The sequence below is a fragment of the Pimephales promelas genome, chromosome 20 (assembly GCF_988280905.1).
Source record: "Pimephales promelas chromosome 20, fPimPro1.hap1.1, whole genome shotgun sequence".
NCBI lineage: Eukaryota > Metazoa > Chordata > Actinopteri > Cypriniformes > Leuciscidae > Pimephales > Pimephales promelas.
Window position 1 is genome coordinate 29,702,876 of NC_142788.1, and position 13,755 is coordinate 29,716,630.

General features: G+C 38.7%; 1 protein-coding gene across 1 annotated transcript; it reads left to right on the plus strand.

Annotated features, from left to right (window-relative positions):
• The first annotated feature begins 497 nt into the window (after positions 1-497).
• tgm2a (transglutaminase 2, C polypeptide A) lies at positions 498-10,521 on the plus strand. Its single transcript, XM_039674412.2, has 13 exons — positions 498-507; positions 1,547-1,726; positions 3,408-3,635; positions 5,354-5,472; positions 5,651-5,779; positions 6,069-6,246; positions 6,830-6,959; positions 7,247-7,350; positions 7,432-7,674; positions 8,007-8,282; positions 8,880-9,040; positions 9,517-9,653; positions 10,104-10,521. The coding sequence occupies exons 1-13, from the start codon at positions 498-500 to the stop codon at positions 10,249-10,251; spliced, it is 2,043 nt and encodes a 680-aa protein (XP_039530346.2). The 3' UTR covers positions 10,252-10,521.
• Positions 10,522-13,755: the final 3,234 nt, after the last annotated feature.

Genomic DNA, 13,755 nt, shown 5'->3' on the forward strand with positions numbered 1-13,755 from the left:
CAAGCATGAAAACCTATTCTAGTAGAGACCAAAATCAACTTTAAGACTTTGTAAAGGGCATAATATGTGATCTTTAGTACACCTACTGTAACACAGACACAACACACCTTGAGGGAAACTTGTCAGATCTAAAACAAACCACATCTTCAAATGAATGAAAGTGACTCTCTGATTTACAGCTTTAAAGTTGAAAGCAGACATGTACAAGAGTGAACATAGATAGATCATAATTAATGTGGCTCTAAGTCCCCACAGAGACTGTTCGTCAGAAATAGACTCGTAACATGACATGCTGTAATGTGATTTAATACCATCAGTCTTTTGTAGAAGACACGGACTGTGATAAATAAGAGCAGGGGTTCAATGTCTACGTCCTCTGACACCGCCGTAACATTAGGACACAACGCCCAAAATATCTCTCCAGTGACCCCAACACCAGCTGAAGTCACCCAACACGGAGTCACACGCCGCGCAGGCCAAGCATTACCGCTGGGACCATGGATAAAGGTAGGATCAACTACATGGCAGCATTTGAAGCAAATACAGCACGCTTTTGTGGTACATTTGTGACCCTGGACCACAAAACCAGTCACATGTCGCTCGGGTATATTTGTGGCATTAACCAATAATTTGATTATATTTGATAATATTGATTTTTCTTTTATGCCAAAAATCGTAGAATATTAAGTAAAGATCATGTTCCATGAAGACATTTTGTAAATTTCCTACTGTAAATTTACAAAACATTTATTATTTGAATGAATGCAGCACAATCGCAAACATAAATGGACGACTTTAAAAGAGATTTTCTCAATGAATATTTAGTTGTTTGTTTTTTTGCATCCTCAGATTCCAGATTTTCAAATAGTTCAAATGTTGTCCTATCATAACAAACCTTAAAATAAATGGAAAAGCTTACTTATTCAGCTTTCAGATGATGTATAAACCTAAATTCAAAAATATTGACCCATGTGACTGGTTTTGTAGTCCATGGTCACATTTGGATACTTATTGGGAAAATGCATGAGAAATAATTTGCAAAATGTGTCTTAACGGGAACTGCGAAAGCATGGTTAGTGTACGTTTGGTTGCAATGTAAAGATCAGCCACAGCGGTTATCTGAAGATTTATTCAATTCACTTGCATTGCAATTGAATAATTGTATTGCAATACCTTAAAAATGTTTGTCTCAGTTTGAAATATACTTAATCCTTTATACTTTTCTTCTACAACAATCCGTATTTGTGACCTTGTGCGTTATTTGTTTAAAATATCTACATATCTTCATGTCTCGGAATGCTTTAGCATCAGTTTCTAGCTGTGCTAGTCTTCCTGTCCATTGCAAAGCATGCAGACCCATTTATTCTGATTCCTCAAATGCTAGTCAAGAATCTATGGGTCATGTGCTAAAAATAGAAATGCTCAAATGGCAGCATGTTGTGCATGTGCTTCGTGACAAACCCTAATGAATATTATAAATATTTGCACGAAGGCATTTTTTTTAAAGATTCAATGACTGCATGTTCTCTATTTCTTCCCTTCACAGTCGTGGAGATTGAACGCATTGATCTGGCGTGTGAGGAGAACAACACGGATCACCACACGCTTCTGAACGGTGTGGACAGACTGATCGTGAGGAGAGGACAGCCGTTCACCATCACTCTACACCTGAGACCGGGAACTCACTTTCAAAATGGGGCCGATATCAATTTCATCGCCCAAACAGGTTCCTCGATCACTTCCATCCTATTCAGACTTTACAACAAACATACAACTGAACCATTAGGCACCAAAGCAAGCATCATCCATTGGGGATATGTGAAAGCAACCACTGCCAATGCAACAAAGTTGAGCAGACTTTAAATTTTAGGCAAATGAGTGCAGCAGCAACCAATGAGTAGGGTTGGGAATCGAGAATCGAGTATCGATTGGAACTGAGACTAACTTTTCGTTTTTCCCGGAATCGTTCAAAAGTTAAAATTTCGATTCCTAGTTTCGATATTCACAGTCCGCCGAGCGGAAGAAGAAACCGCTGAACAACACCAACGAAGAAGCGTCTACCGGAAGTGTTGGCATAACCACGCGAGTCGAACATGAGTACCTTACGTCGGCGATCCAAAGTGTGGCTTCACTTTTCTAAAAATAACGAAATCTCGGCAAAATGCAAAATTTGTGACAAAAGGAGTATTTTTACAGAAGGAGTATTTCCTTCAGAAAGGCCATTGGTTAGCAAGGTTAGCTAAACTTTTTTGACCCTGCCTCTTAAAAGAATCGGAATCGAGAATCGTTTGGAACCGGAATCGAAACAAGGAATCGGAATCAGAATCAGAATCGTTCAAATTCAAACGATACCCAACCCTACCAATGAGAGAGCAGAAAGTGAAGCTCAAGTGAAAGTGAAGCCTGGAAACTGTAGTTGACAAGGGTCAGAGTTTAACTGGCAGATGCTGTAATTAAATATATAAACACACACACACAATATATATATATATGAAGAGTTCAGATGCAAAAGCCTCTAAATGCCATTTGAAATGTTCTTCTTTAATGATGATTTTTGTCAAACTTGTATATTTAAGTTCAGTAATTTCACTTAAATAACAATTAATAGGTAATTATCATTGCCATTTAAGTGAAATTACTGAACTTAAATATACAAGCTTGATAAAAATGATCATTCTAGAAGAAAATTTCAAATGGCACTTAGAGGCTTTTGCATCTGAACTCTTCATATACACGACATTTACATCTACTAAAATATAATTAAATTAAAATAAATTAAATATTTGTGATTTTAAATGACGTTTATATAATTAGTATTATTATTATTTTCAAAATTCACATATTTTTGAATGGCTCTCAAATGACATCTACGAGCAAACTGTATTTCCTTGGTAGTCTAACACCAACTAGCAACAATAACTTGGTGACCAAACACAATTAAAATGCTGTCAGTGTGAATGCACAGTAATGTGTAAAAAAAGTAGATATTAGTATAAAATAAAAAAACACTTCTAGATAGATCATCACAATAAGCATCTACAACTGAGGTCTAGCTTGGAGACATCGGCTGAAAAAGCAAATAATTATTTGATTATTTTTTCCCTACGCACTAATAAATCATTCACAATTAAACCAGGAAAGTCATGGCTTGTTTCACTTTCGCTGCTAATGATTTTATTAAAACACTTACAATAAATCAGGGCTGGTTTTATTACGGGGCGTCCCATGACAGTGAAGTTAACTCCTGTATTTAGAGGATTTACAGTGCTGAAAGGCATGACAGTTATGCTGCACAAGCACACAGTCATCAGATCATACGTTATAATTAGAAACACGAGGTAAAGGCTTCAAAACATGCATGTCATGTTTAAAAGTGCTTGCGTTTATCCATTCATGCTTGATTTCAGGTCCGAGACCCTCAGTGGAAGCACAAACCAAAGCCAAATTCAGCCTCGGTCATTTCTCCTCCAGATCATGCTGGAGTGCCACTGCAGAGACAGCGTCCGACAGCACAGTCTCTCTGACCGTGTGCTCACACCCAAACGCCCCTATTGGAGTCTACAAGCTGATCCTGGATCAGGGAGAAGGAGTTGGACTGGGAGATTTTGTCCTGCTCTTTAACCCCTGGTGCAAAAGTAAGCTGTTTTATCATGAGTGATCAATCCTGATGAGCACATAATTAAGCAGGGGCATAGGGGAGAGCGGGGCACAACCTAACGCATTTTGGTATTTTTTTCCACAAGCAACATACACATCTCTGCTACAAATGAACACTTAAAGTTTTTTTCTAGGACCTACCATTTTCATACAGTTGCACTGAAAGTGACAGAAGTGCAAATGTTACAACTTAGGTTAATTGTAACAGACAGAGGGGTTAGTTGTAACACTTGTGTGTAACACACATAATTCAGTACTATTTTATGTGTATAGTTTGATATCGTTTGTGCATCTGTATAGACAGATATCCATACATCCATCCCGCATCCTATCATCCTTTTGTTATGGATCAATATCATGGATAGAGACATAGAAAAGGGATGCACAGTTTTGCAATAAATAATAATAAATAAAATATTGTAATTGCAATTAAATTAGATTTGTGTGTGGCAGCTGCATGTATAATTATTATTATTAATAATAGTAACAGTAATAATAATACAAATGAGCTTAAAATAAAAATGTAAAGGGTTTGTTGCATTAAAAACATGCCATATTTTTAATAAATAAACAAGTTATCATTCATAGTACACTAAATTTTAAACATTTTAAATTCCAACATTGTTTGTGAAAGTCCAACAAAGTTAAATATATACTCAAACCTGAAAAGTTGTGTGGCTCCATTTTTATTTGATTATCGCTGTACACTTGGCGGCTTGTTTGTAACACTGTGTTACAACTAACCCCGCTGTGTATTACATATTTTAAACCTAGCTAACAGTCGCTAGGAATTGCTGACATGTTTCAAAACGGTGCTATGTTTGAGCCAACAAGACTGATTAAGGCAATATAAAGTTAGATTTGGAAGCGTATACACCCAACTCAGAAACCGAAAAAAAAATCTATGATGAAAAAATTTACTTTCATGGTTTCAAAACACTCTTTGTCCAGTATCTTAATGAAATATAATCAAAACTTTCCACAAATTCGCGGGAGACCGTCTTCTGGCAGCAAGAGAAAAAGAGCGGAAAGACGGCCGGCTTGATCCTGACGAACTATGTAAAAAGTCTGTGTTACATTTAACCCCGCGTTAGGTTGTGCCCCGCGCTCCCCTGCACTGAAAATGACTAATCTTTGGCTTTGTGCATAAATCGTTAAATTAAATTTTGTTTTTTTTTTCGTTGTCTAAACAGCGCATATATCTTCAATGAAGCAAGGGTTAAAACAGGATAGATCTTGTATTTTCCATCAATCAGCAGAAAACTGCTATAAAAGACACGATTCCTTTCTTCCTGTGAGCCAGATTACAGCTATTTGTTCAATCCTCAGCCCATTTTCACATTTATGAATGATCCTGAAGACATTGTTTGATGGCTAATCCTGATAAGATAAATTACTTAAGTAAAAAATAACTTTTATTTTTATACATGCATTAAAGCGAATAAATATAGGCTATATAAAAATCTTCATTTTTATTTTGTAATAAATAAATAAATAAATAAATAAAAAACTTACGTGATGGAAAGAATTACTTGATTTTTTTTAACTCATCTTCCTTAAAAATATATATAATTTAAGTCAAATCGTAATGTCGTTGCTTGCGCTCACATTTTCAATTAGTTTTAAGTCACTTTGGATAAAATCTGACAATAAACAAGTTCAAATTAATATTCTCAATCTGTGTCGGCTGTTTCAGAGGACTCAGTCTATCTGGCGAGTGAAGCAGAGAGGGAGGAATACGTCCTCTCTCAGGACGGGCTGATCTACCGTGGGTTACCCAAGCGTATCACGACCCTACCGTGGTTTTTTGGACAGGTTCTGCTTTTCCCAATATCTCAATGACTGATTCACTGTTCATCAGCAGCTACCCTTACCTCAGCTTCCTTTAATACAATCATTTTTTAGTGGCAGAAGCAGCCAATAAAGCATTGGGATGGTATTAGTGCACAAATAATTTACAACTCACTGACATGTCTGGCGTCTGTTTCCATAGTTCGAGTCTGGCATACTGGATATCTGTCTGCAGATTTTGAATGAAAGTCCAAATTACGAAAGTGATGCAGCGCTGGATTGTTCTGAGAGAAGGAACCCTGTGTACGTGACTCGAGTCCTCAGTGCCATGGTTGGTAACGGCCCTCAAACATTACTGAAGTTACTCTACTAACTGTACTATAGTTTAAAAGTGTTATCACCAGCTCAACTGCTATCCAGTTACAATCTAAAACTTGACGTTTAGCTTTTAATCTAAATTCCTATTAAGCAAAACAATCAAATTCTGCTTATTTTAAGACACAAACAACAATGTAGTCTATAGTAGTATATTTAATTGTATTCTTGCAAGCATTGAAGAAAATGTTTAAGGTGCTTTCAAGCGCAAACCTCCCTGCCATGTGTTGTCTTGTATTGTTCAGATCAACAGTCGAGGAGATAAAGGAGTTTTGGAGGGAAGGTGGTCAGGTGACTATGAGGACGGGGTAAAGCCCACCGTCTGGAAGGACAGCTGCTCCATCCTCCGGCAGTGGAGTAACAACGGCTGCGAAGCGGTGCGTTACGGACAGTGCTGGGTGTTCTCAGCTGTTGCCTGCACAGGTGATTCATTAACTTCTGCAAAAATTATCACAAGTCTATTAACAATCATTTAACCAATTAGCAAGCAGATGCGTCATTGTACTGTTTTTTTTTTTTCAACGGTATGAAAAAGGTTTGTTTGTGTTCATTTTATATGTATGCGTGGCATAGCTGCCAACTTTTGAGTTTAGCTTGGAGTGAGACTTCATTGGGGTTGAGGGGGTGATATTCACCAATGGGTGGGGGGGAGGGGGGTCATTGCACGCCATTCACCAATCGTGTTGACACTTGGCATGTGTGAAACCAAGCAAATGACTGTGTCTCACAGCCAATGCGTGAGAGTTGGCAGCTATGGCGTGGTTATGAATATGTGACAAAAGGAAAAATTATAATCATGGTTGGGGGCATTTCTAGATTCATAAATGTTATGTTTGTACCATTTCAATGTTTTTAATAACCCTGGTTCAGAACCTCCACTTTCCAGTATTCAAGTGTACTTTTTAAAGGTCTATGTCTGTCCCAATTATTATCCTACCTGTTAGGTGACAACAACTATTTACAATCGCAGTTATGATCGCCGTTTTATGCTTTATTTGTGTCTCAGTGTCCAGAGCTCTGGGAATCCCATGCAGAATCGTCACTAACTTTGGATCAGCACGTGACAGCAATGGAGACTTAAAAATGGAGCGTTTCTACAACGAATTTGACGAGAACATTGCTGACGACACCATATGGTATGTATAGTGAAGTCAATATTAATCCAGATAAAGTTAAATCGTACATTCTTAAAATTGCAATATATTGTTCCATTTAACATCCATAGACCCTTTCCATTGCACAAAAGGTAGTGGAAAATGGTTCTTCAGATTATTAAAAAGTTTTTTCAAGAACTGTTCACTGAAATGTACTTGGGGGAACCTAAAATTTGTATTTTATGATGTCGCTGTGAAAACCCCATTTTGGGACCTTTATTTTAAAGAGTGTAAAGCAATTATGAAAAAGGTACCTTGTCCTTGCTCAGGAACTTCCACGTTTGGGTGGAGAACTGGATGACACGTTCAGACCTGGCACTCGGGTATGAAGGTTGGCAAGCGAGCGACCCAACACCCCAGCATATGAGTGATGGTGAGCCAATAATCAATGACTGATTGAAGGGAAAATTCATTGTCAATGACAACTTCAATTCTGTTGTCCTCTTTCGGTCAGACGTCTTCTGTTGTGGTCCGGCCTCTGTCAGAGCAATCAAAGAGGGCGAGCTCACTTTCCCTTACGACATCCCGTTCTTGTACGCCGAGGTAAATGCAGACGTGGTGGAGTACATCAAACTGAGAGATGGAAGAGTCTTTAAGATGGAAGGATCTACTGTGGAGGTTGGGAAATCCATCAGCACTAAAGCATTGGGCAGAGATGAGAGAGAGGACATTACACACAACTACAAGTATCCAGAGGGTAAGGCAACATTCAGCTTTTTTAATTCTTTCATTGTTAAAGGATTAGTTCACCTCAAAATGAAAATTTCTTGAAAATGTACTCACCCCAATGCCTTTGCTCAACTTTCTTTCTTCAGTGGAAAAGATTTTTCAACATTTCAGGATTTTTCTCCACATAATGGACTTCAAGCGAGTCCAAATCAATGCAGTTTCAAAGGAATAGGGTCTTATCTAGCGAAACCATCGTTCATTTTCAAAAAAAAAAAAAAAATTTTGTAACCAAAATTGTTCATTCTGTTCATTAACAAATTTCCCTGGCCCTCGTCATGATATAGACTGTATTCTGTTCAGGTTCTGAAGAGGAGAGAAAGGTTTATGAGAAGGCGAAGCATCACAACAGACTGGCACAGGCCGGAGAGGAACCGGGTTTACACATCAAGATCAGAGTGACCCCCGATATGCAGATCGGCTCTGACTTTGACGTTTACGCAGAGCTCAAAAACAACACCATGGTCACAAAGTGCTGTCGGGTCATGTTTTACGCTCAGGCGGTGTCCTACAATGGCAAACTTGGAGAAACCTGTGGACTGGGCGAGTTTACAGAGATGAATTTAGCTTCTACCGAGGGTAAGACTGGTTCGTTAATGCCGCTTTTCCACTACACAGTACCAGCTCGACTTGACTCGGCTCGCCTTTGTTTGGTTTTCCACTGTGTAAAAGTTGTACCTGTACCTGTTTTCGGGTAAAGTTTTGTATCACCTCCGGCGAGGTTCTGAGCGAGCTGAGGCGATACTAAAACGTGACGTGAAAAAAATGCCGACTGCTGATTGGTCCGAGAGAATAGTCACCATTTACTGCGTCATCATTGCACGCGCCAGATGGAGTATCCAGAATAACCCCGCCATTTTTAAATAGTTTGGCCAGAGATAGTTGCTAAACTTACTACTATTAACTCGGAAGAATACGCCGTGGTCAAACGAGGTGGTGCAGACTTTCCTTTGTTTGGTTGCCGAAGAGAGGATCCAGCGAGCGAGAGCTTGATAAGGCAACGAGGAACGAAAGGTGTCGCTATGACGACCAGGTACTATTTGTGGCGGTACTGTCGGCAATGGAAAACGGAGCAAAAAGCAAGCCGAGCTGGTACTGGTAATGGAAAAGCGCTATAAGTTGTAACTTGTACCTTGTATATTAACATGTATTTAAAAACCCCATTTTATGTTTCAGGGGGAAAGGTAACTCTTCGACTGGAGTACGCGGATTACAGTAAAGCCATTACTCAAGACAGGATGATCAAACTGATGGCTTTACTCATCGATGCAGAGACACGGGATTTCTACAGAGCAAAGAAGACCATCCTGCTGGACAGCCCCGAAATAATCATCAACGTAAATCTAATCTTTTGGTTTTGTTATTCTGATCTTACCAATTTACATATAAAGTATATGGGCTTTACATTAGCATAGTACTAGGCAGAATTTTCTTTGTCAATTAAATCTCAAATAAACACCAAAATAACATGCAGTATTCAACTCGTGGAGTTGAGCAAGATCCACCAAACATGGCACAGACCTACAGCCTGTTTTGATCCAATCTTTTTTATTTATTTATTGCATTTATGGACTTGTGATCAAACATCCCCAAATCTAAATAGAAATGTCCATCTAACAACTTTTTCTATTAGATTAATTAAACAACTACAAATGTCTCAAACATTCAGGGGCTAATTAGATTATGCTCATTTAAATTAATTGCCTAATTAGGGCTGGACTGCCTGCTGAATTGAGACAGCCAGTACATATTTCTTTTGAATAACGTATGCATGACTCACAGATTTCATAAGGTGTGATTCGTTCCCCCGCAGATTCTGGGCGTGCCGAAAGTGGGCCAGATCCTGGTGGCAGATTTAGCGCTGCAGAATCCACTGCCGGAGCCTCTGGAGAACTGTGTGTTCACTATACATGGTGCCAACCTGACCGACGGGAAACCCATCACTCATGAGTAAGTCATCTGATCATCTTAGGACTGAGGTGTGAAACTACATACCCTCGCTCTGCCAGCAGACATACCTGGTATCAGTTTAACTCATCACTTGACCAGTTTGGTCAATGCGTCATTTATTCAGTGGTAATGCATTAGTACAACACATACACATATACACTGTACTAGGAATCTTACTTTGAAACTCTAGAAGCTACCAAATGTAGTTAAAACTACAACTACCGGTATGCATGACCAACAAGGAAAGTAAGTTGCAATTAAATTGTCCTACATCTATATATCTATCTGTATATTCATCTATCCGACTATGTTGCAACCATTCAGAACATCATAGCAATTGCATAGACCCATCCTAATTTTGTAGCATGTTCTGTATACTACACTGTTATTAATACAAATTATAAAATGAAATAAATGCATTATTGTAACAGTTTGTTTTTTTCCTTGCAGGGTTGGAACAGTCAATGCTAAAGAGTTTGCAACCGCCAAAGTGGAGTTCACACCAAAGCTGCCAGGACAAAGAAAAATAATGATATATTTTACCAGTGATAAACTTCACAACATTGAGACCTACGAGAATCTAGTCATCTATGAATAAAGGAGCTGTTTTTACTCACGCTTGTGATATCTTATTCTGTACTGGTATCTAACTTGTACTTGGGCCGGTGTGTAGAAGCCATGTTTAGGGCCAGATATATTTTTGATGCTGGCACTTTTGAATTTTCTGAAACATGACTTGAACTTCCCAATGCCACTAGTGCACAAATTGTTTCTGAATGTTTCACTGTCGCAACTATACTGTTGATTTATTATATTTAATGTGAACACAGAACAAATTATCCCACTTTACAAATAAAAGTGTGGTTGGAATAAATTGCCTTTCATTTGCATGTTTGATGTGCATTTCTCATGTTAGAAAAAAATATTTGAATATTGCATCCATGCAAAACTGCTCAAAAAAGTCTCGAACTCACCAATAAGTCACTGTAATGCAGTTCTTCTGCACTTAAAACAAAATCCCATTCAGTCCCATCTTCAATCGTCTGGAGTCAAACTAACATCCACCATCTCAAGAGCTTCTTGTGAGGAAACATTCTTTATACTTTTTTTAATGCTTACATGTTGTTAAATCCTCTCCACTTTTAACTTTGCTTTCTTATAGATTAAAAAGAAAACACAAAAATGGTGACTTGGGATGCAACCAACACTTCAATATGCAAACAATCGATTTTCTCAGCGAATTCCAGCTTGTGCTACGCTATACCCTCCTATATTGTCGCCGTCTCTCTCGGAATCAACCTTGTTCTTGGTCTTCCAGCAAACTGTTTCATACTATGGCTGAGCATGAAGGACATGATTAAAGGACAGTCCACCGAAATCTTCATCTTCAATGCAGCACTTGTTGAGGTCTTCTACTGCTCTTCCTATGTTTTTGTCATAAAGCAGTATTTCTTTAATTGTCCTGATTGTAAGTTTGGCTTATACTTCCCTACACTGGTGCTGTTGGTCGGTCGTCCTCTGTTTCTGAGCTGTACTTGTATGGAGCGTTACATAGGCGTTCTCCATCCTGTGACCTTCCTGAAGCTCAAACCCATGAAATACAGGATTGCCGTATCTGTCATTGGATGGATTCTGATCTTTAGCTCAAGCTTAATAGTTTCAGTGAGCATCATTGAACTTCATAGCTTACTCTTGCCAGAGCTCCTTGTTTTTTTCAGTATCAAAGTGTTCAGCTGCTTGATGGTCCTGAAGGCTCTGAAGCATCCTGGACCTAGTGACGACTTCAAGAAGAAAGATGGAGGGAATCAAGACAAACTCAAGGCTTTTCGCATCATTCGGATCGTGTTGGCGTCTGCAGTGCTCATGTACGGTCCTTTGATTATCTCTCTTGTGCTTTATTACATTATGGATTTAAAGACGTTTCTTTTGTCCTGGTCTGGGGCCGCATGCATTGGGATCATGTCAGGGTTTGTGCAGCCTTTCCTCTATCTCAAAAGAGTTGGAAAACTACCATTTTGCTAGAGGCAATTACCATATAGTGTATAGGTGGGTAATATGACCAAATTCTTATTTTACATTAATGATATATTTCACAATATAATTTTTGTGTGGTATTTAATCTCATTATTGTTAGTCAAGCCTATATATTAATAGGCTTTTTTCCATTAAAAATAAATCTACTGACAAATGCCGTTTTCGCCATAGCTCAAGCCGATATAGATTTGAAATTATGTCTATCAATCCCTCTTGACATTATTTGTATATGTCTATCATCTTGCAATTCAATTTTGACAAATGTAAAACAAAAAAAAGTGTAATATCTTAGAATAGCCCATCATTGTAAGTATATTTTGTGTGTCAGTTTCTCTGCAGAAGATGAGATTCTGTCAGATAACCGCATCTGAAATAGACAAATAGACAGTTACAATGTGTCTCTTCCATTTGTTCATGTAAAAGTATAATTATAATATATATATTAAGTGTTGAAAAAAAATCTAAGAATATGGATTCAATTCAATATCTTTGTCATTTAGTTGAGAAATGTAGAAGTATCCTCATTTGAACAGAGTTGGATCTGATAAACTGAAAAGAGAAAATAACATCATTAGGAAAACAGTTGCAATTTGAAAGTGAAATTTATAGACATTTTAAGAAAGAAATCATTTACCTGTTGAGAGTGTGTTGATAGTCTATGCAGTGAGCCAGTGGAGTCCTACGTGAACCATCAGGGCAGTGTCAGATCCAGAAACCTCTGCGATCTAACAGAACGCGTCCTTGTTTGGTCTAGTGTGTACCAGTGTATATGCTTATACAGACTGGCTGCGCCCACTTATCTGGGTCCCCCGGAAAACCCTGAGAAAACCTCTCATAAGAGAAAGTATCAGTTACCTAACGTAACCTCAGTTCTCTCTAGAAGAGGGAATGAGCATTGTGTAAACTACCGTGCTCGCGCCACGAGCGACTTTCACTTCAGTCGATTAAAACCATGAAACAGCCTCTGAGCCCTTCACACACTGATGATCAATGCAGGATAATGCTTGTGTGTATAGTTCATGTCTCAAATCTAGCTTTTTTTTTACTGAGCCCTTTCCACTACAAAGTAGATCAAAGGACTGTACACTTAAAACCCAGACTGATCTCATGAAGTAGCGCGTGTATGACACGGCAATTCGTATTTCCATTTTTGGCGTGCTATCAAGACGCATAATCGCTTTTCAGCGTGTTTATGAACGCCGTTGACTTAACGTTATTACTGTATATATAAATATATGACTTACCTCAACCCCGTCCCTAAACCTACCCGTCACTGGGGTTAGTGGCATTTATGACTGTTCCCTTACCATCCTAGGAAAAAAAAAAAGATCGCTCCCCAGATGTAGATCTACATTTTGCTTTGTTTCGCGCTGACATTTGACGGCGTGTACAGACACACGGAATCACTCGGACGTTAATGGCGTAGACATACACGCATACACGCGGATACACGCGGATAGCTCAAAATGCGTAGAGATAACACGCCACTTGACTCGAAAGTGGCGGGTATGTTTACGCAAAAGTCATGATGTCATGTTGCAAAACCAGTCTACAGATAAAGGCAAGCAAATCATAATAAAACAGAACACAAGACAACAGTCAATGACTGATAACAAAAAGCAACGAGGAAAAGACCCAACATACACATAATAAAACAAAATACAACTGCCAAGATTTCAAAAATTAAAAGCCACAGAAAACAAATGTGTTTTCAACCGAGACTTAAAAATATCAAATGAAGGTGCAGACCTGAGGTCCGGTGAAGGGTATTCCACAGCCTTGGGCTGGCAACAGAAAGAGCCACATGATGCGACGCAGCCATATTGTGCCAGAACGCCCACCACACACCAGATTACTGGTGGAGAGGAGACAGAGTGATGAAGCCAATTGGTATATATGGGGATATTTAGGAGGCCATTGGGCAAATTACACCCCTACTCTTTCGAAAGACATCTTTCGTGGGATCTTTTGTGACCACAGAGAGTCAGGACCTCGGTTTAACGTCTCATCTGAAGGACGGTGCTCTTTGACAGTATAGTGTCCCCATCACTATACTGGGGCATTAGGA